The sequence below is a fragment of the Octopus sinensis genome, linkage group LG5, assembly GCF_006345805.1.
Source record: "Octopus sinensis linkage group LG5, ASM634580v1, whole genome shotgun sequence".
Lineage (NCBI taxonomy): Eukaryota > Metazoa > Mollusca > Cephalopoda > Octopoda > Octopodidae > Octopus > Octopus sinensis.
In genome coordinates, this window is record NC_043001.1 from 64,441,759 (window position 1) to 64,465,296 (window position 23,538).

Consider the following 23,538-nt stretch of genomic DNA (forward strand, 5'->3'; position numbering starts at 1 on the left):
AGGAGTATGCCTACACCCCCTACACCATCCATGTTACCTTGCCAGAAGACTTTATACCTATGTGCCTTGCCTGCGAGGACCCTAGCTGAAGCTCCTCTCCATCTTACCTCTTGTATGCAGCATACATCAACCCGTCTCCTTTCAAACATCTCTACAATCTCACTAGACCTACCTTTCAGTGTGCTAACATTGACAGTGCCAAATCTGAAAACTGGGAAGATAATGAGGGATAAGGTTTGGGGAGAAGGGATGTTATTCAGTGCCTGAAAAGAAGAGGGTTGTTGTGGTGTTCGCTTTTTAGGCATGCTTCATTTGATCTTTCCTCCGACCTGACAACATTCAAGCATCTTAAGATTGTTGCCCCTACCGGAGATAGGAGCCGGTGTTAGCAGCATTGTAAGCATAAGCATTATGGTCATCGAATGATGTAAATTTAAGTGGTGTAGCAGAAATATGGATATTCCAGTGTTAGGTTAGGAGGGAGCAGAAATATGGATATTCCAATGTTAGGTTAGGAGGGGGTCAGCTGAAAACTGGTTGTGTTTGTCCAAGTAGAGGGGGATTGCAGGTATAATGGAGGGTACCACCAGCGGGGAAGGATTCAGACAGAGAGAGAGAGAGGAAACAAGCTCTTTCCTGCATTCCTACAAGTGCACCCACACACAGGAACAAGCATGCATGGACAGCCGAATAGCTTTTACCTTTACTTCCCAAGGCCAAGGAAATGGGTAGTTGTTGGCATATTTCTAGACAACGAAAATGGAATGAAAGATAGCTGAACCTGGTTGTGTTTGTCCCAGTAGAGAGGGAGAGAGGTAGAGAAAGAGAGGGAGAGAGGTAGGGAGAGAAGTAGAGAAAGAGAGGTAGAGAAAGAGAGAGTGTAGGTAATATAGGGAACAGCACCAGTGAGGAGGGGTGAAAAATTTCTAGACAGAACGAGACGTAAGATAGCACCATTGAGGAGGGGGAATTGGGAGAAGAGATAACTGGTAGGGGTAGTGACAGATTTCTAAATAGAATGAAAAGTAAGATAACTGATTAAGTGGGTGGGTTGATGAGCAGCTGCGCTGGCTGCGTATGTCCTCGGAGAGAGAGAAGTGCAGGTAATATATGAAGAATAGCCTGTTGAGGAGGAGGGGTTGGAAGAATAAATAGACTCAGACAATGGTGGTTGGAGAAGGGATATCCGGTGTAGATGGTACGAAGATAAAGATATCTGGTATTGGTGGTGGTGGGAAAGGGCGGGCACAACAATGTTGTTTGTTACTTCTGAAAGTATTGATAAAGTTTGGATATGCACCATATATGGTCTCTCATTTTGTAAATAATAATATAGATTAATTCATTGGGAACTGTGCTTGTTACTTGTTTGGTCTGTATTGATGATTTCTGTTGATTCACTAAATTCTCCCTTGCATGGTGTGCGAATAACAATCATTATTTAAGTAACTTCAAATCTGGTAACCCCTACACAATTAGTAAATTTGATTTGTATTGCTGTAGCTTGCTCTCTCCATGTTTCAGGTTAGCTAAATAATTTTCCTACTATTCTCTTATTCCTTCCCACTCACTAGGGCTTCTTGTGCCATTCTCAGCTACTGTTACTGCTATTGTCTTCAGCCCAGGGAGAAAGCACCCTTCCGTAATCTCCACTTCCGGCCATAGCATATCTATAAAATACCTGACACACATGCTCCCTCCCTGTTTTCCACGCAACTCATTTCGACATAGATGGTTCTCCAACACCCAGTTATGCATTGCTAAGCTAAGATATTCTCTCATTTTTCAATCTTTTCACTCATTCATTCGCTATTAATACTTTTAATCTGTATTATTTACTAATATTCTACTTCCGTAAGTTAGTTATTTAAATTGACTCTTCATTATATAACTTCCTTATCTCTCTCTCTCTCTCTCTCTCTCTCAGCCTTTATTTCTCCTTAATTCTTCTTGTAATTTTCTTAATGAAATCTCTCCTTCACTCCTGTGTTCTCAAGTTAGCTACATATTTTTGTACCATCTCTCTAAATTAACCCTTGCTTGTTTGTGGTGCACCCACCACCAATACTGGATATCTCTCTTCTCTCACTGGAAAACCCACTCCTTCACTGGTGGTATCCTCTATCATACTGCATCTCCCTCACCCTCCCCTAGTACAAATGCAACTAGTTTAACTGCCCACCTACTTAATTGGCTATCTTTCGTTTTGACTCAAAATTTGTCAACAAATTACTCAGTAATTTCCATGAATGTTTCGAAGTGGAATGAGAAAGCTAATGGGCTGTACATGTGTGCTTATTCCTGTGAGTGTGCACGTGTGTGCATGCTTGTTCTTGTCTGTGTGCATGCTTGTCTTTTGTGTGTGTGTGTGTGTGTGCATGTATGCACATGCTTGTTGCATGATTTTCTGTATGTGTGTGTACGGGGGCATGCTTGTTCCTCTCTTCTCTCATTGGAAACCCCCCTCCATTACTGGAGGTGCCCTCTATCATACCTACAATTTTCCTCTCCCTCTCTCTCTCCTGGGACAAATGCAACTAGTCTAGCTTCCCACCTACTTAATTTAACATTGACTTATCGATATTCATATTCTCCTTATCTACCTTTATTTATTTATATATGTAACACCAGTAATGCTTAAATTTATGATTTTACAATGTCCATAATGCTTATACTTACAATGCCACTAACACCCACTCCTACCCTCGGTAGGGGCAACAATCTTAACATGCTTGAATGTTTGAATGATGACAGGTCAAAAGTGAGAACTCGAAAACCTTCTTCTTCATTTCAGGCACTGAATAACATCTCCCCTCCCCATGTCACCTCCCTCATTCCCAGTTTTTAGAGTTGGCACTGTCAATGTAGGCACACTGAAAGGTAGAATTAATGAGATTGTAGAGATGCTTGACTGGAGATGTGTTGATGTATGCTGCATACAAGAGGCAAAGTGGAGCGGAGCTTCAGCCAGGGTCCTCACAGGCACATAGGTATAAAATCTTCTGGGAAGGTAACAGTGATGGAGTAGGGTGTAGGCATACTCCTTGTGGAGAAATGGGTGGATAAGGTAATAGAAGTAGTCAGGGTATGCGATAGAGTGCTTAAGCTCAGGCTAGTCCTGCAGAATAATATATCTACAATTATCTCTACCACCAAATGGTCAGAAGGATCACTTTTATGATACCTCAAAGACGAGTTGCAGCTGGAGATTTTAATTGGCATGTCGGACAGCAATCTGGTATCTTCCATGGCATGCAACATATTAATTTGCAACACTAGCTTCAGGAAGCCAGACAGCCACATGATAACCTATCAATCAGGGGACTCTTCTAACCAGATTGATTTCATCCTTACCAGACAGTGGGATGAAAGGTTGCTCTTGAATACAGAGACCCTCCCTGGTGAAGAATGTACCCCACAGCATAGGCTAGTTATTAGTGACTTTAGACTCAAAGCCAGAAGGATGCTAAGAAGCAGACCAATCCAGAAAAGAAGGATTTGGAGGCTTAAGAACCCTTCACATGGTCAGAGATTTAGGGACATCCTCATCAAGAAATTTGATGAGAGGGAGGAGGAGCTATAGACTTCAGACATAGAGGGTAACTGGAAATTCCTATGGGGCAGCATAGGAATTTGGAGAATGTGGAGAATGAATGGAAAGATGAGAGTCTGCCAAATGTTAACCCAGTAGGAGGACCAGCTACCTGAATAGAAAGCATCCTGGTAGATAAAGCAATTAAGTATATGAAGTCAGGAAAAGCCCTCAGCCCATCAGCAATCACTGCTGAGATGCTTAAAATATCTGGTGGTGTGGCTTATGGTCTAGTCACCAGTATTGTAAACAAGGTGGTTCACGATGGAGTCATCCACACATATAAAGATGCACATCCATACATACAAACATAGTACATAGTTACATAACACACACACACACAGATATGCTCACACAAGGAGACAGAGGTGCATATATATACAAATACATGCTCACACACACATACATAGAAAATACACAAACACAGACAGGCAAACACATAAATATGCAGGATACGTACATACAGATGCACACACATACATACATATGCATATACACACACATATATACATACACATGCAAACACACACACCCATACATACGTACATGCTTGCATGTATAGGCACACACGCACACACTGACCCACACACATGCACACAAACAAACAAAAGGGAACGCAGTGTAAATAACAGACAGAGTCAAGACTATTGAAAAGGTTGCAACACGCAACGAAAATTTTAGAAAATAAAAATAAGAAATAAGTGGAAATTTTACTGGTGAGTGTGTTAAATAATAAGGCACTAAAAGAGAATGACTCTCCCCAGACACAACAGAATATGCTTCAACACACGAACTTATATAAAGAATCTTGCAAACCAAATCCAAAAACGAAATATCTCTATATTTAATTTATCTTTATATACGTATATATGTATATGCACATATATGAATGTAAACAGATAGACATACAAATAGATACATAGGTAATATGAGGTAATATGGGCAGAGAAGCACACACACGCACACTTACATACACACATATACGCAAATGAAAACTGAAGCACATGACCATACAAATGCACACACTTCGCACAAGGACTCATATGGAGACACACATCCATATATAGTTACAAAAAGCCCACACTCAGAATGCACACACAAGGAGACAGAGGTACACACACAAGTACACACATACACACACACACACACATGCAAACACATGAATATGTAGAATACATACGTACAAACATACACACATGCATATATATATATATATATATATATATGCATACATGCACATACATGCATACATACATACATACATACATACATACATACATACATACATACATACATACATACATACATACATACATACATACATACATACATACATACATACATACATACATTCATACATACATACATACATACATACATACATACATACATACATCATACATACATACATACATACATACATACATACATATGTGTATGCACATGTACACTGACCCACACACATGTGCACAACCAAATAAAAAGAATGCAGCTCGGATAATGGACAATCAACAACTATTGGAAAGGTTGCAAGATGTAATAAAAATTTTAGAAAAAATAAAAAAGTAAATTAATGGAAATTGAACCAGTGAGTGTGTTAAATAATAAGGCACTAAAAGAAAGTGACTCTCCCCAGACACAATAAAATATGCTTCAACACAAGAATTCCCATAAAGAATCTTGCAAACCAAATTCAAAAACGAAATATATATATATAGGTGAATTAAGTTAGAGGTTATAACAACCATCTAAAGGATACTTGTATCCAATGAATCCACTGGTGTATTACCTATATTTAATCAGGAGCATTGGTATTAATGCTCCTAAATGATAGGTAATGACAAGAATAAACTAAAGTTTATCAATATTCAAGAAAAGCAGAAATGGAGATAAAATTGATGAATAACAATTGACTTATATCAATTATAATTTATTAATTAATTATAAAAAGACAGGATCTCAACTAACAGTTGTTTCTGTTAGTGTGGTTCCCAGGCTTAACCACCACAATAATAATAATAGTAGTTATCATTGTAAGTAATTAATTATACAATTTGAATCGCGGAACTTCATCAGAGGGAAAAAGTAAATAAAGTAAAAAGAAAAAGGAGGAAGTGAGAATGGTGTTAATCAATTCATGCTTGTCAGTTGAAAGTTTCCCTGTGGGTTAGCATGTAGCATGAATTGATTATCATCATTCTCACTTTCTCTTTCTTTTTCTCTTTACTTTTACTTTATTTATTTTCTGCTCTGATGAAGTTCCTTGATTCAAATTGGTATAATTAATTACTTACAATGATAAATATTATTGTGGTGGTTAATCTTGGGAATCACGCAAACAGAAACAGCTGCAAGTTGAGATCCTGTCTTTTTGTAATTTATGAATAAATTATAATTTATGTAAGTTAATTGTGATTCATCAATTTTATCTCCATTTTCTGCTTTCCTTATATATATATATATATATATATATATATATATATAATATCCATAAGTAATGTCTGGATTTCAAATAAGGAAAACAAGTGATCAAATCTTACATTTTAATGTAACTTCACTGTCAATATAGTTCCCATGATTATCTATGACATATTTCCATCTTTTCGTAAGCTTTTTAATCCCATTAGTGAAAAATTCTTTACGTTTCAAAGAGACCTCTGAAAGGTTCAGTTGTTTGGAGAGTTAATCCATCCAAATGATTCTATAAGCTATGGAACAAATGGTAATCTGAAGGAGCAAGGTCTGGGGAATAAGGGAAATGAGTAGTTTTCTCCCAACCAAATTTCTTGATCTTCTGTGACATGATGTTTGTTGTGTAGAGGCTTGCATTGTCCTGATGAAACACCACTCCCTTTTGATTCACTAAAGCAGGCCTTTTTTTTCTTCAAAGCAGTATTGAAATGCTCTAATTGCTGACAGTAATTTTGTGCATTGATTGTTGCATTAGTTGGTAGCAACTCAAAGTGGATGACTCCTTTGCAATCCCACCAAACAGAGAGAAAACCTTTGCACAGAGTTCACTTTCCAGTTGTGGCTGGGCCTTTTCTCCTTCACCAAGCTAATGTCTATGACACATAACATTTTGATAAAAAAAAACAACCCACTTTTCATCCCCAGTCACGAGTCTGTCCAAAATGGGGTAGATAAGTTCATGATAATGAAGAGAAGAGCAGATGTCCACTCAGGATTTGCGGTTGGCTTCAAACAAATAATGAGGCACCTATTTTTCAAGTTTTAGCACCTTTCCAAGCTGTTGAAGATGGCGGTGACCAGTTATATGGCTTAAATGAAGCTTGCTTGTCAAGTTCTGCCAAAAGGAACATGTCACAAACTCAACTGGACATCCTGTTTGGGCCTCATTTTCAAGGCTGAAATCTCCACTTCTGAATTTTGCAAACCATCTTCTGCAAGATCTTTCATTCGGGCACTCTGCTCCATAAGTTGGTTAATATTTTGAGTCACTCCAGCTGCAGGGTTCCCTTTTTTTATACTCATAAAGCATTATGTGCCTCAAATGCTCCTTAGACTCTTCCATGTTTGAATAGCTATAATTAGTGAAATTTTCAATTAGATTATCCTGAAAAATAAAATTTAATTAGTTTAAATATGTCCAAATACGTATAAATATTACTGGATGCCATAAGATATTCTAAAATACTGTTAAAGTATTTACAAATTGAAAATATAGAAGTCTAGATATTACTTATGGGATGATTGGTATATACAAAGTTATTATCAGTTCAAATATGCTTGGGGCATATTTGAACCTGTGTTTTGTCATGAAGAAAATTTTTCACTGACAAATGCTATAAGTAGATAAAAAATCAACTCACAGTGTCACCTGCCCAGACTGTGAGATGCAAGTATTTTGGAGTGGGTGTCTCCTCCTCAGTTACAGATATTGGACAGGGTATGCTGCAAGCTGATAAGCGAGATTGTCTCTCTTATGATATTCCTGTCATTGTACAATGACTGGTAGCCATTAATTGGTGGATCACTGCAAACAAATTACAGAGTGGAAGTGCTAAGCAGTGGTGTATATAAATACATTATTACCAGTTCAAATATACTTGGGGCATATCTAAGCCTGCAAGAAAACCATTCAGTGTGTTTTGTCATGGAGATGACAAATTTCTTGTTGTCAACAGATAATTATAATTTATGATAAAAATTTATTTTCGTTTTGTTTAAAATGCCGAGGAATTCTGAGCAAAACATCTCATTACAGTTTACCTGCATTTAGCATCCTATCACTCACTCCCACTTCATTGTTTTAGTTTCTCTCATCCAGTATGAATGATTCCTTACATTTTATTATATTATATGTACGATATGATATGAAAGCAGAATGAACTTTCAAATACAAGAGACAAACAGAACAAATAATTAGAGACACTGTTATAGCAAGAGAGTAGAAATGTTGTTTGATAATTCAGAGCACTATTTCATTAAGCATTCTGAAATAAATGCAAGAACTAAACAGAGGGACACTCTCTTCTGTCAAATGACTTAGAAAGTATAAATCTTATGAATTGGAACAAATTCAACAGTTCAAACACTTAAGTGTTTCTCACAAAAAAAGTACATGTATGTATGTGAGTGAGATACATACCTATACACACACAGACACACACACAAACAAACAAACAAAGACACATAGCATATTATATATATGTTGATGGCCATATTAAGCAGACATATTTACCTCTGCTACAAAATATAAATCTTCCATTTTTCTTGAAAACTCCAGTCGTCTTTGGCAATTATCCTTTACTTTGACATTGTTCATATATTTTATTTTTTTATCTATGTGAGTGCTAAAAAAATACATCCTTTGTCTTTGAAATTACTGTCTATTTAATCGGATGTAGAGGGTTTGTTGGACACAGTGTGAGACAACTGTTGTTATCGTTAGGCCTAACTCATCATAAAGTCAATACCACCATGACCGATATCCAAACTACAGTGGAGAAGGCTAGCCACTGGATTTGATTAAAAAGAAACAATGATCGATGGCTAGAAGAATGTTGAGCTTTATTTGATAACCAGTTGATCTAGCAAGAGGGGCCTCATATTAGTGAGGGAAGCCGGTGCGCATTGATGTCGTCAAGAGGTAGGCCCCAAAACGGCGTGCATTCTCTCCTGATGACCCCATACACTTGCTGGTTTCCGGTATGTGGAGTTTTTGACTGATAGCACTTGCATGTACAAGTTGTTTGCAAGACATCTAAGACCTTGTGGTAGATAGTCACTGACAAACTGGAAAGACGAGTGGACAATAGGAAAGACTATCGACACCAGGAAAGACTGGCGGGGGCTGCAGACTTACGATCCTCGCCTTTGTAATATATTGTAACAGATACGAATGGAAATGACAGCCTCACAATTGACCGAGAGGGGGGAGTCGAGAATCAATCAGACCCAGTTAGCATGGAAATGACCTTGGAAACGAGTACGGTTATACATTCGAACAGTGAACGAAATGCAAACAACTTTGGATGCAAACTGTGCTGTAGAACCTTTGCAACAATGAGAGGCTTGAAGATACACCAGGGAAAGACTTGTGAGAAGAAGACAGAGCAGTATAGATCATCTGATCATAAAACCTGTGGCAAATCATCCCTGGACTCAAACCACAGTGGATCGATAAATGCTACAGCAAAGACCTCTTCCCGTCAGGAAACTGCAAGTCATGAAACTGGTGCATCAGATAATACTCAGAGGAAACCAAGGGTTTTGTGGTCTGCTGCTAATGAGAAAGGGAAATATAAAGAGTTTGAAAACAAGGTGTGTCGGGCTCTTTATAAAATGACAAGCTCTACAGTGAAGAAACTGGGAAAATTAACAAGCTCAATTTACGATACAGGAAAGGATTTATTTGGAGTGAAAAAGAATATCCGATTAGCAAAAGGAAAGTGTGGTCCAAGCAGGAGGATCAGGAAAATGAAGCAGTTGAAGAAGGAAAAGACCAGCCTAAGAAAGTGATGGAGATGTGCTATGCAAGATGAGAAACCTGGCCTCACGCTGCTGTATAACGATTTGAAAAGGAAATGTCATTATGTACAATGACATATCCGCCGATATGAGCGTCGAAAGGAGAGTAAAAGGACTTGGGGGCAGTTTCTGAAGGACCCATATGAGTTTACTAAGAAGCTGTTCACTGAACTGAAGAGTGGTTCTTTATCGTGCACGAAAGAAGAATTGGACGCTCATATCAAAGAAACCTACAGTGATCCGCACCGTAACCAGCCACTGCCACCTCTGCATAGGCTAAATCATCTCTCAGGATCTGATATTGAATTCCAGATTGGGGGCATCGGGGAGAGAGAGATGAATGATTTCGTAAGAAAAGCTAGAGCAAAGAGTGCCCCAGGAGGTGATGGCGTCTCATATAAAGTCTACAAATATTGCACTCGTCTGCAAAAGAAGCTCTTCATCCTACTCCGACAGCTGTGGCACAAGGAGACTATAGTAGAGGATTGGTGTAAGACAGAAGGTATATACCTGCCGAAGGAGGCCAATGCAGAGACTATAAAACAGTTTAGGCTGATATCCTTATTGAATGTGGAAGGCAAGATCTTTATGGGAATTCTGTTGAGGGGAACAGTGACATATTTACAGAATAATGGATATGTTGATGAATCTGTTCAAAAGGCTGGGATCCCTGGATGCGTTGAACACTGTTTTTCGATTTGGAAAGCAATCCAGGATGCCAAACAGAACAAGAAAAGTCTGAACGTGGTATGGCTTGACCTAGCTAACACGTATGGTTCAGTGCCACACAAATTACTGATAAGAGCCATGGACCACTTCCACATTCCAGACAAAGTGATCAAAATAATGAGGATGTACTATGACAGTTTCGAAATGAGGTTTACAGCTGGAGGTTTTACAACAGATTGGCACCGATTGGAGATTGGCATTGCTACTGACTGTACAATATCTGTCATGTGGTTTATCTTAGTCATGGAGATGATTTTGAAAGCTGTAGATTTTTTGGAACAAGTCGCCCATGTACAATTGCCTAAGAAAGCCTTCATGAATGACTTGACACTTCTAGCTACAGGTAACCAAATCATGCAGAATGCCCTCTTGAGATTAGATGAACTTGTGAGGTTGTCAAGGATGCGGTTTAGAGCAAGAAAGTCGCATAGTCTGACATTTGTTAATGAAGTGCAGAAAGAATTTAAGTTTCGAATAGCTGAAGAAAGCATTCCAACAATCAAAGAAGAGCCCGTCAAGAGCTTGGGGTGAGTATACACTGGAACATTGTCAGACAGAAGTCGTGGGATGAAAATTATGAAACAGGCCGAGGCTGGATTATCAGTGATTGATAACTCGAATTATCAGGTTCTATAAAATTTGGTGCTTGCAGTTCGGCTTGTACCCGTGACTTGCGTGGCCACTTTTAATATACGAGGTAGATGTGTCACGAGTTCAGATCATTGAACAAAAATGTAATGTGTTCATTAGAAAGTGGCTAGGCCCACCTCATATGTTGAACAGTTCAGCTCTTTATCATAAAAGCGGTTCGTTGCAGCTACCACTAGCATCAATAGTCGAAATATATAAACTGAGGGAAATATAGACGGTGATGATGCTGAGAGAATCGAAGGATATGGAAATCAGGCATAACCCACCAGAGGTGAAAACAGCCAGGAAGTGGAAAGCAGAAGCAGAGACTGATGACATCTTATCTTCTCTTATACACAGAGATATGGTGGGTGCAATGCAGAACCATCGGAAAGGACTTGGTTTTGGCGCAGATCAGTTCAGACCATTTGCAAGTATGATGCGGAGTGAACACAGATCTGTTGTTAGCAACAGTGTTAAAATGAGAGAAGCAGACCATGGACGCCGCTCGGGTTCAAAAGATTGACTGTTATGTAAACCTCCTCGATGAATGTGAAGACGCAGGCTGGAAAGCAGAGCATTTTCCAATCAAAGTCAGATGTAGGGTTTGTTGGATACAGTGTGAGACAACTGTTGTTATCGTTAGGCCTAACTCATTGTAAAGTCTATACCACCATGACCGAAACTACAGTGAAGAAGGCTAGCCACTGGATTTGGTTAAAAAGAGACGATGAGTGATAGCTAGAAGAATATTGAGCTTTATTTGATAACCAGTTGATCTAGCAAGCGGGGCCTCATATCAGTGAGGGGGAGGGGCCAGTGAACATTGATGCCATCAAGAGGTAGGCCCTGAAATGGCACACATTCTCTCCTGATGACCCCATACACTTGCTGGCTTCTGGTATGTGGAGTTTTTGACTGGTAGCACTTGCATGTGCAAGTTGTTTGCAAGACATTCCCTTAAACATTTTCTATGATTTTTTGTTTGTGTTATTATTTGTTATCTCAAGTACACTCTTCATGCCAATATGAATTGTCAAATCTATTCTTTCTCATATTATTATGAAACAAAAAAAAATTTTTCATGTTCTGTTGTGTGAGTTAGTTGTCTATCATCTCAATCACACCTCAACCACAATAGGACTTTAAAACAAACTAATATAATCATATGCATGAGCCAGCATTTCGAAGTTCTCTAATGTTCTTATTAAGAATGTTTTTTCAAATGTCTTATAAAATTGGATACTTATTTTGATCCCAAAGTGGAAGCAACTGGAGTATTAAAGTTCATACTATCCTTCCCTGAGGAGAATCATAGTCAGACCCTGGCTGATCTTAAAAATGATTGATGGTCTGATTACATTAAGTTAGCAGGTAAAGTTTAATATAGTTACTGTCAGAGCTTCTTTTCTCAAGTTCCCAGTATTTCTTTCTGTAGCTTCAATGGAATCTTGGATGTCTTGGATGTGGCTTTTCCATAGGTATTGTTTTGACAGAAAAAGTATTGGCGTAGACATGTTCTTTAACCCTTTCATTACCAACCCGGCTGAAACCGGCTCTGGCTCTTTAGTACAAATGTCTGGTTTTCAAAAGTTCCGAATTAAAACCTTCCACCAAACCTTAGTCACAATTTATGTCCCTAACTCCAGCTTAATGATAACGATGTTATTTTACTTAATTCTTTGTTATATTTAACATAATTGGAAGAAACACTGAGCATCTCAAAATAAATTCAGTAACGAAAGGGTTAATCCATATATGAACTTGTTTGATGGTACTTTTGATGTAAAATTCATAAGGTTTGCTACACATGATTTTATACATCATATAAGGCCACAGACATACATTTTCCTCTTTGATTGGGTAGTTGGGCAATGTACATAAAGTGTTGTTTTGTCTTGGCCTGGTTTTTGTTAGGACCTTCCTCAGAGAAGGTCTGGAGTGTGCCAGTTTTATAGTTAACTAGCAGTATAGCCCGGCTTTGCTCAGGATTAAGTTAGGATTATTAAGCTAATCAAGCTCTTTCTTTCAAAGCAAACTAAGTAACATCGACGTCAAATTTGAGTGAAATCCATTGAAATTGGTAAACTTTTGGCTGAAATTTTGCAGACAATTTGATTGGGAAATCCCATAGAATCGGTTTATTGATTTTTTTCCACTCATCGATTGTTTTTTTTTTTCGTTTTTGGAGAACTTAAAGCATTCAAAAATCCCATGAATCCTAAATAACACTGGCAGTATGTTTGAACAAAATACATCAAAATTGGTAGACATTATGGTTGAAAATGGGGTGTAACCAATTTTAGTGGTAAGTCCTATAAAGAATCGGTTTATTGATTTTTTTAAATCCTGATTAAATGGAAAACCCTATAAGGAATCAGTTTATTGATTTTTCACCCCAAATGGGAATTAACCGAACATTGCTGATTCAAAAACCTCTATATTTATATAAAGGTGATCAGGTTGCATATGCCAACCCTTTTGAAACCCGCCCCCATCATGTAATCCCCACTTTGCCCATAGGTTGGGAACCCTTCCAGCAAGGAAAATAGAACGGCCAAAAGGGCCCCCAATCCTCTTTGTGAGAAGCGGTTATGTTCAGATCACAACTAAGTATATATATATGGGCAACACACACACACACACACAAACATATATGTACATACACCTATTGCATACATGGTTTTGCACGCCTTTGCCCCTGCCACTGTCCCACCACCACCCCCTACCCTAGTAATACCACCAATTGAAGCAAATTTGGCACCTGGACGTAAGTTTTGTAACAGGAATAGAGAAACCTACCTTCTCCCACAGAGATGTGAGAGTCATATCTCTCCTTTCGAAAACATGAACAGTTTCGAAACATTGTTTACAAAATAATAACTTATCGTTTGTGAAGAAGCTTGTCTACAGTCAACACGTAGGTCTTTTGCTCTGGTAACCTCTGCTCTCTCTCATGTTCACGCACAACCAGCTATATATTGCTATGAGTAGAGCAATGGATTCAGCTAATTTGGAAATTAGTTGTGGAGAAACAGAGAATATTGTTTATATTGCGTGTATATATATATATATATATATATATATATATGTATACGGGCAACACACACACACACATTGTATACATGTGTTTTGTACGCATACATGCTCGTGTGTGTGTGACTGAAGCCATTCACACATACATACATAACAACACCTGTCTGTTTTTGTCTGTCAATCACTCAGTAAAAAGATGAAATTTAAAAAATCTGTTATCTCTCTCTCTCCCTCTCCCTCTCCCTCCCCCTCTTTACACCGTCGCTAAAAGGGGACTTAACTCATGTTTTGTTTGTAAACAATGGCGGATTTCTCCGCTGTAAAAATTGTTAGAAGTTATGGCTCAAAATTATTTACTGCTATTTGCGGGTGCCTCAGGGGAAAATAATTTGCTGAAAATACAGCTAGGGTCATGACGAATGTCCTCCTAAAATCTGAGCGACATGCATGCTAATTTGTGGATGTCCATAAACTACATTCACGTGCACACGCGCATCCTGCCTTATATATATACAGATCTCTCATTATGGATTCCATAGTGGATTACAGCTGTTGTTTTTCTATTAAAATGTGGCAGTTTCAGAAAACGTGTTATCCTTGGACATGTGGGTTTTGTTAGGTGGCCTGGTGATGTCCTGGCATTTAGTGAAAGAGTATGGATTACTGTTCTCCATCAGGAATTTTTGAAATTGTATGGTGTTGGTGTTTTTGCTTCCTGCCCCACTGCATTTATTACATACCCTGTGAATCTCATTTCTAGCTCTACCTCTACTATAACAACCACTAGACTCCCACCTACCAACCAGACAACTTACTTCACCCTCCTCCTTTTAACCCTGAACTTACTGCTAAGCTAATGAGACTTCAATTTTCAACATCTTACAAAAACTAAACTGGATATTATATGTATGATGTATGTACTTCTGTCAAGTTGTTTAGGAAGGTGTCACAGCAGAATCCATAGTTAACTGATACAAGGGCAAAGAGGATGTCTTAGAGAGAAGAAATTACAGTCATGGAAGGAAATTGAGAGCACATCTCATTGTTGCCATCTTTGTCTTAAAGTGATTGGCATTATGATGGTCATCCAGCCCTAAACACTATGCCAAAGTAGACATTAGTTCACAATGCAGTCCTCTGACCCATTGGATCCTATTAAGCCATCCTGCCTATGCTAGTATGGAAGTCAGACTTTAAATGATGATGATGATGTATATATGTGTGTGTGTGTTTATGTATGTATGTATGTATGTATGTATGTATGTATGTATCTGCAGTTTCTGAATGCAATACAGAACATCATCGCAAAATATTTACATCCATTATCGAACCTCTGGCAGCATATTTGATATCAGGCGCCTTGCTGCAAAAACAAAGGTATTTACCTCTATCATAAGAGACCTTTTGTATGCAGATGATTGTGAGTTAGTAGCACACACAGAGATTGATATGCAACACATTTTGAATGCATTCTCTGATGCTTGCACTGCCTTAGGATTGACAGTCAATCTCAAGAAAACTGTTGTCATGCATCAACCTGCCCCTGGTAAGCAGTATAGTGTACCAAATATCTATGTGTATGGTAAACGACTTGATGTATTTGATCAGTTTGTCTACATGGGAAGCACTATTAATAGATATAGCAATTTGGATGATGAAATTCCATATAGAATTAGGAAGCAAGTGTTGCTTTCGGAAGGCTAGAAAACTGCCTCTGGAGTTGGCGAGACATATGCAGAAAGACAAAGATAAAGGCATGTACGAGGCATGTGTGCTCCCTTCTCTTCTCTATGCCTGCAAGATGTGGGTCACATATCGATACCACCTGGAACGTTTCCATCAGATGTGCCTCAGATGGATCTATAGCATTAAGTGGAAGGACCGCATCAGTGATCTTGAAATATTGGAAGGCTCTCAGTGTGAAAGTATAGAAGCTCTTGTTTTAAAGCAAAGGCTCAGATGAAGTGGTCATCTGGTCAGGATGAAGGATTCAAGGATGCCAAAACAACTCTTTTATGGAGAGTTAGCTAAAGGAGAACGACCTCCACATAAACCAAAAAAGAGGTATAAGGACTTGCTGAAGGCTTCCTTAAGAGATGCTTGCATCTCTCCTGACACATGGGAAGGCATAGCTATTGATCGTAGCAGGTGGAGAAGGATTGTGCATGAGGGGACAGCCACTTTTGATAAATCTTGAGTTGCACATGAGAAAGTAAGAAGGGATGTCAGGAAGGGCATTGCTGTTACACTTCCAGAAGGGAAGGGTCTTCCTTTGATGCTGACATGCAATGTCTGTGCAAGACCCTGCCTCAGTAAAGCTGGACTCAAGAGTCATCTTCATAGTCATAAAGCGAGACAGATGAGTGACAACCTGGCCACTGGTGGTGGTGTAACACACCATACTAATCATATCTGTCCGGCATGTGGAAGAGAGTGTAATTCGGCAGGAGGACTTAAACGACATGCAAAGGTACATAAAGCCCAGTTACAACTACAGCTGGCTATTACTGGTAAAGGTTTTAGTTGCCAATTTTGTACAAGACATTGTAGATCTTTAGCTGGGCTAAAAAGTCACATTCGATCACAGAACCAGTAACAGTTAAGCTTCATGCAATGGCCATACTCGATAACAAGGGGGCAACCTTAATGTATGTATGTATGCATGCATGCATGTATGTTGAAGGCCATCACATTGGCTGTGCATGTAGCATAGGTTGCCTTAGGGTGGCTGTCAATCAAGAAGTGCAGGCCTTGGAAGGGGCAGTGCTACTAGGAGAAGTGGTAAACTGACATAAGCTAGGGCTTGATCAACCCCACTTGGATCACTTGGGTGAGGGTTGTCTGATGTTGACAGACCTGAAACATCTAATGACCCCAAGAAACCTCACTGATGATGTATGGAAAAAAACCACACACACACACGTGCATGCACACATCCAGTTTGCTTTAGTTCTGATTTACATTCTGTTATACATAGATATTGTTTCATTAATAGTGAGTCATTGAATCACAAATATCCAAATTAGACTACATGATAGTACTAGCTGAAGACAAAATAACATTTACTTGTTTACAGTGATGGAAGCTTTGCTTCTTAATCAGCTCAGAGCTGCCTCTCTTGGTATCTGGTGCTGAAGTGAACAAACGAGTTTAAAATGCCCTCTTCTATCCAACAGAACTGATGATGGTATTTTAACATTTTTTTGTCTTTAGTGAGAATCTTGTCTATGAGAAACTGCATTTAAATGATGAGGATGATATACATATATCTGCATATACATAGGTGCAAACCTGACTGTGTGGTAAGTAGCTTGCCTACCAACTAGATGGTTCCAGGTTCAGTCCCATTGCATGACACCTTGGGCAAGTGTCTTCTACTGTAGCCTCAGGCTGACCAAAGCCTTGTGAGTGGATCTGGTTGACAGAAACTGAAAGAAGTCCATCGTATATGTGTGTGTGTATGTGTTTGTCCCTCCACCATTGCTTGAAACCGATGTTGGTGTGTTTACATCCCCGTAATTTAGCAGTTCGGCAAAAGAGCCTGATAGAATAAGTACTGGGCTTACAAAGAATAAGGCCTGGGGGTGATTTGTTTGACTAAAAGCTGTGCTCCAGTCAAATGACTGAAACAAATAAAAGAATATATATAGTCAGATATATAGATATGAATGTGTGAATATGTGTATGTGTGTGCATGTATATATATATATACGTATGTATGTATGTATATGCACATAAATATATCAGTTGCTATGTTGAGATTTGCTTTATGCAGGTGCTAGCTATGCAGGATGCAGTTTGAAGTCATACTCAGGGCACACACACAGCGAGAGAGAGAGAGAGAGAGAGAGAGAGAAAGAGAGAGAGAGAGAGAGAGAGAGAGAGAGAGAGAGAGAGGTTATTTTATTCATACAGTAAAACTACATTGTTTCCTGTATCCCTAGATAGGAATGCCCCATAAACAGTTTATCAAAAATATTTTCAGCTATAGTCACTTCTTATTTCTTATGTAATTTACCAAAGTAAGGAGTTCTTTCATCTATCTACCTACATTGCATTAGGGTACAATAAAAAAATTGAAGTGTATTGAATTGCAAAGTTGAAGTAACATTTTGGTAAATAGTTTGATGTGACTAAGTCATTACACAATAACAATACATCTGCCAATCACTATTGTGGAGGGAACCCATGGAAGGGGTAGACCCAGGAAGATGAGGGACAAAGTGGTGAGGCATTGGGCTTCACTAAGGAGATGACAAGGGATCAAGACTTTTGGCAATTTGCTGTGCTTGAGAAGACAAGTCAAGCCAAGTAAAATTGTGGAAATCCATACATATAGGCATGTCTTTTACAGCCATGCCTCCACTCCTTCTCTCAACCAAGCAGTCCTTGTCTTGTGAGCTCACAGCTGCTGGTGCTATGTGAAAAGCACCCATTTCAATTCTAGTACCACATAAAAGCACCCATGCCAGTGCCACGTGAATTGTACCTATGCTGGTGCAATGTGAAAAGTACCCATGCTGGTGCCACATAAAAAGCACCCAGTAAAATGGTTGGTGTTAGGAAGGGCATCCAGCTGTAGAAACCATACTAAAGCAGATGATTTGATCCTGGTGTAGCTCTCCAGCTTGCCAGCATGGAAAGCAGACTTTAAATGACATTGATGACAATGATGATGATGATGATGGTATGCTGAAGAATTGGAAGTCATTTTGACCAAGGAAGAATTGGAAGTCATTTTGACCAGTGCTGTGTAACATTGGATAGTCTGGTTGATACAGTGATATATTGACTTGGTTTGAAAAGACTATCTAATGCCAAAATGTCTTCAAATTAAAAATCAATATATGCAAATATCATTAGACCAGCAGCATAGCCTGGCGTTGCCTGGGTATGTAAGAAACTTTGTCGATAAGCAATGCTCTTTACCTTTTTACTCTTTTTTGTACTCATTGAACCGTTATTTTGTAAAATGAAGCCTAAAAGGCATTAAGGCATTCAAGGCACCGTTCCCTTACATGCATGAAGAAGTAGGGAAAATCTATGTGAACTTTCAAAAAATATCGCAGAAAAATCGGTTTGCTACATATGATGTAATTAACCGATTTTTTTCCAGTAATAACGTATCCTATTGGAAACAAAAGGGCCATATAGCTCCTTGGAGCAGACATGATGCTTGCTGTGAATTTCAAAAAAAATTCCTGCCAATTTGTTAAAGATATTGTCGAAAATATGTCATCTTGAATTTGAATGCAATTTCCCAAAATGGCATGATTTTATCGATTTTTTTCTTATGGTAAGGTATTGCATGGAAAACTAACATCAGAATTAAGTTCCTTAGGGTAACATTAAGCTTCACCATGAGTTTGGTGAAAATCGATTGCAAGTTGCGAAAACTACAACGGAAAATGTGTTGCATATGATAAGCTTAGATTCTTGACCCCATGTCGAATTTATCGATTTTTTTCAGAACTGGGGGAACTTTTCAAAATTTTCACTGCGTTAGTTTTGAATTATGACATTGGGCTATGTGTGTGTCAAGTTTCATCAGAATCAGTTGAAAGCCGTGGTCAGGGTGAGGGTACAACCTGACAGACACACAGACAGACAAACTGCCTTTTATATATATAGAGATAACATAAATGTGAAAGAACATTGTAATCATTAATTAAGGATCTAACTTTAGAGAGAGGATCTCCTCCAATTTTATGAAATCTTCCTGCCAACAACTTCTCAAACATGATGACTGTAATCAGTGCTGCTACAGAGAAAGCTCATATGTTTGTTGTCTACTTTGGTTTTGACTCACAATGAACACATAGAACAAAATCCCATCAGAAACATCTCTAATCACTTTCAACTAATAATGTCCCATTCACCAACCACAAGTGGCTCCTGATTCTAACCAAATACATTTAATCTTTCTCTCTAAATGAACTATCTCAATGTTTTGAAACCTGTTAAAAAGTGTCTCATCTCAAAGAAAGGCAACCTCTCTAACCCTTATAACAACCAGTCCACCTTACTTCTAGCAGATTTTCCCATTGAACATGAACAGCCTTGGACAACCTGAAAGAGTTACAGGCAGGCATGTACATAGCTTCTCCTGCAGGCTAAGCCATAAAAAAGTAGAACTACATGTCCATTAAATTCTGTTTTTGCCTCTCAGTCTTTTCTGTACTTGTTAGAATAGTTTTTGCACCTTCTGTACCAGTGAACTGTATCATTTCTTGCCCAAGTCCACATAATGTATCTATTTGTACTCTTATCATAATGTAGCTACGAGGTGGTAATAAAAAGTTCCCGGACTAGTTATGTTGAATAAAAAATAACTTATTTGCCTAAATTTTATCATCATCTCCTTCAAAATAGTCACCTTGTGCAGCAATACACTGGTCCCAGCATTCCTGCTGCTTTTGGAATCTGGCCTAGAAGTTGTTTTCTGTAAGACAGTTGTGGACTTTCTGCGATTCACTCTGAATTTCAACAACAGTATTAAAATGGTGACCTTTGAGTTGCATTTTCATCTTGGGGAAGAGATGGAAGTTCACAGGAGATAATTCTGGCAGATAAGGTGTGTACAGAAGTGATACCATGTTTTTGGTGAGAAACTCAACACAAGAAGAGAGCTTGGTGACAGGATGCATTTTTGTCATGAAGAATATAATTCTTTGTACTCCACAGATCGGGTTGCTTTCACCAAATGTCTTCCCTCAGAATGCTTTGAAATATTGCAGTAAGACTCCTATTGATGGTCTGGCCCTGGGGGATGTATTCTTCATGCACAATACCACATTTCCAGTGATGATGCTTGTGGCAGGTATTCCAGGCATATTCTTCTGCTTTTGAAGTGCCTGTGCCACTCAAAACATTGCATATGATCCATTGTTGTTGCCATAAGCTTGCCAAAGTGTGCTCATTGTCTCTGTAGCAGACTTCCTAAGTTTAACGCAAAATCTCACATTGGCTCTTTGTTCCTCTCTATGACAAAATTGCAGGCTACATCATACATGTGATCACAAAAACACAAATTTCACAACTTGTGAAGTAAACACAGCAATGTCACACAGCACACTGCCTCATGAAGGTCACTGCTAGCTCTCACTATGCATGTAACTGTGTGCTGCCATCTGTTGGCACACTACAGAACTTGTCTGAGAACTTTCTGACTCCATCTCATAACTTTACGAAATTTCCAGCTAATCTTTCTTATCTAGATTGTAAGATTCTTGAACTTTTTACCTGCCGTCATGTGGGCATCATCCTACAAAAGGTCAGCACCAATTGCATCAGTAGCCTGCAAAGTTTGTTCTCTGTTGGAAGAATTAAATAGCATAGAAGTATTTATTTACATTGAGAGTGAAATTAGAAGTGAAACAACCACTATTATGTCTTTAATAATCACTTTAATTCAAAATAAAATGAAATATGGTTTGTTCTGCTCAGCATCCTAACAGTATTAATTTTTTTAATTTGACAAATGATCTTTTTGTAAATTGTTTTTTCCAGAGTATCATTGAATCTTATACATTCAAGTTTTCTTACATGAATAGCGGAATTGATATATATAGGTAATTATGAATATTGTTAAATATAAAATTTTCCATTACAATTTTTAAAAAAAATTTGTTTAAAATTGTTTCCTATTTATGCTCTTGTATTCTTAGAATATTAATAAATCTTCTGCATTCTTAGAAGCTTTATTAATGAATCTATTTATATTTATTACTGAATAATTCTATTTCCTAGGAAAACTTTAATAATTAAAAAAATTACTTTGTAAATATGTATCTTGGAGCAACATCATTCACTCACTGGGATTCTTTGCCTAAAAAAGGGTATTTGACATTCCTTCTGTACTTGATTCTATTCTACACATAGACACATTCAAACATGCATACACAATGATGCAGAGGTACACACACAAATACACTATCACACACACACACACACACACACACACACACGCAAACATGAATCTGCAGAATACATACATACAAATGTACACACATGCATACATACATACATATATATATATGCATGCACACATACATATGTGTATACACATGCATGCTGACATACACAGATGTACACAAACAAACAAACAAAAAGAACAGATAGTCAACAACTACTAAAGAGGTTGCAAGAAGCAATGAAACTTTTAGAAAAAAAAATTAGCAAATAAGTGGAAATTGAACTGGTGAGTGTGTTAATTAATAAGGCATTAAAACAGAATGACTCTCCCCAGACACAACAATATATATTACCTTGGATGTGAAATGCGAACCCAAAGGATGACATCTTTCAGATAAGAATTTTTTAAAACTTCAACCCGTTTAACTACCTTGTATTTCTGCGTGCATGATAAACCCTTATTAGTTATCTCTATTCTGTCCTACTCTGTCTATTTCAGCACCATGCCATCATGTAAATATAGTTCTATAGTTTCGTCTTACTCATTGATGTCTAAAATAACCTTAGCTCACACATTTCCTTAATCCACCACATATTCCCTCATTCATCTATGAAAGTTTATCACACAGTCATTCGTCTCTAATTTTGTCTTACACTGGCTCTCAGATTCTTCAATTCTATTTACGATTATCAACATTTGCTGTCCCGTTAAATTAACTATGCCACTCAATCCTAAATTATCCCTCCTACGTGTCGCACTCTATCTGTCTCTCTCTTAATTATGTCTCTTAATACCTACAACGAAAAAAAGTTTCCTGGAGATGCGCTAGTTCATATTTGCTAGTTCTTGGTGCTCCAGCCCTCCCACCCCCTCCACCTGTACCGGAAGTCCCTATTTTGTCATCCTTTGGTTGTCTCCCATGAACACATCTAAAGAACTTACGCCACCCCCCACCCCTACTAAATAAGGTAGTGATCATACAGTGCAAAATATGATAGTGTAGTGTACGCAGATTGAACTTAAGACTATTGTTGTTTGTCTATGAATTCTGCCAGATGCGAGCCCTCTTTTCAGGTACATGACGCGACTGTCCCCCGTCCCAGGGTCTCAAGGGCCCATACCTCCCACACCCTCAGGTTTGGCACTCTCAACGTCGGCACACTGAAAGGTAGGTCTAGTGAGATTGTTGAGATGCTTGAACGGAGACGTGTGGATATGTGCTGCATCCAAGAAGTTAGGTGGAGAGGAGGTTCTGCTGGGTTCCTCATAGGCAAAGAACACAGGTACAAAATTTTCTGGGCAGGGAACACTGATGGGGTTGGGGGTGTGGGTATACTTCTTGCAGAGAAATGGGTAGAGAAGGTAATTGAGGTAGTCAGAGTATGTGACAGAATACTTAAGATTAGATCAGTGCTCCATCATGGGTTAGCAACCATTATCTCGGCCTATGCCCCTCAGCCTGGGCTACCCGATGGACAGAAAGACCAATTCTATGACACCCTCTTGCAGACTACCACATTGATGAATGGTGACTTCAATGGACATGTTGGGGGCTTCCATGGCATACATGGAGGCTACGGTTTTGGCTCTTGTAATGAGGAGAGAACCAGGCTGCTGGAGTTCTGTGATGCAAATGATCTTA

The 23,538-nt window shown here is 38.5% G+C and overlaps 1 protein-coding gene across 3 annotated transcripts in view; it reads left to right on the forward strand.

Annotated features, from left to right (window-relative positions):
* The window catches only part of LOC115212167 (HORMA domain-containing protein 1-like), a 557,209-nt gene that overhangs the window by 187,060 nt on the left and 346,611 nt on the right, over positions 1 to 23,538 (forward strand). For all 3 annotated transcript variants that reach the window (XM_036502711.1, XM_036502710.1, XM_036502712.1), the window contains one exon: positions 21,491 to 21,552. In XM_036502711.1, the coding sequence (XP_036358604.1) occupies positions 21,491 to 21,552 (62 nt within the window). The remainder of the gene's footprint in view (positions 1 to 21,490; positions 21,553 to 23,538) is intronic.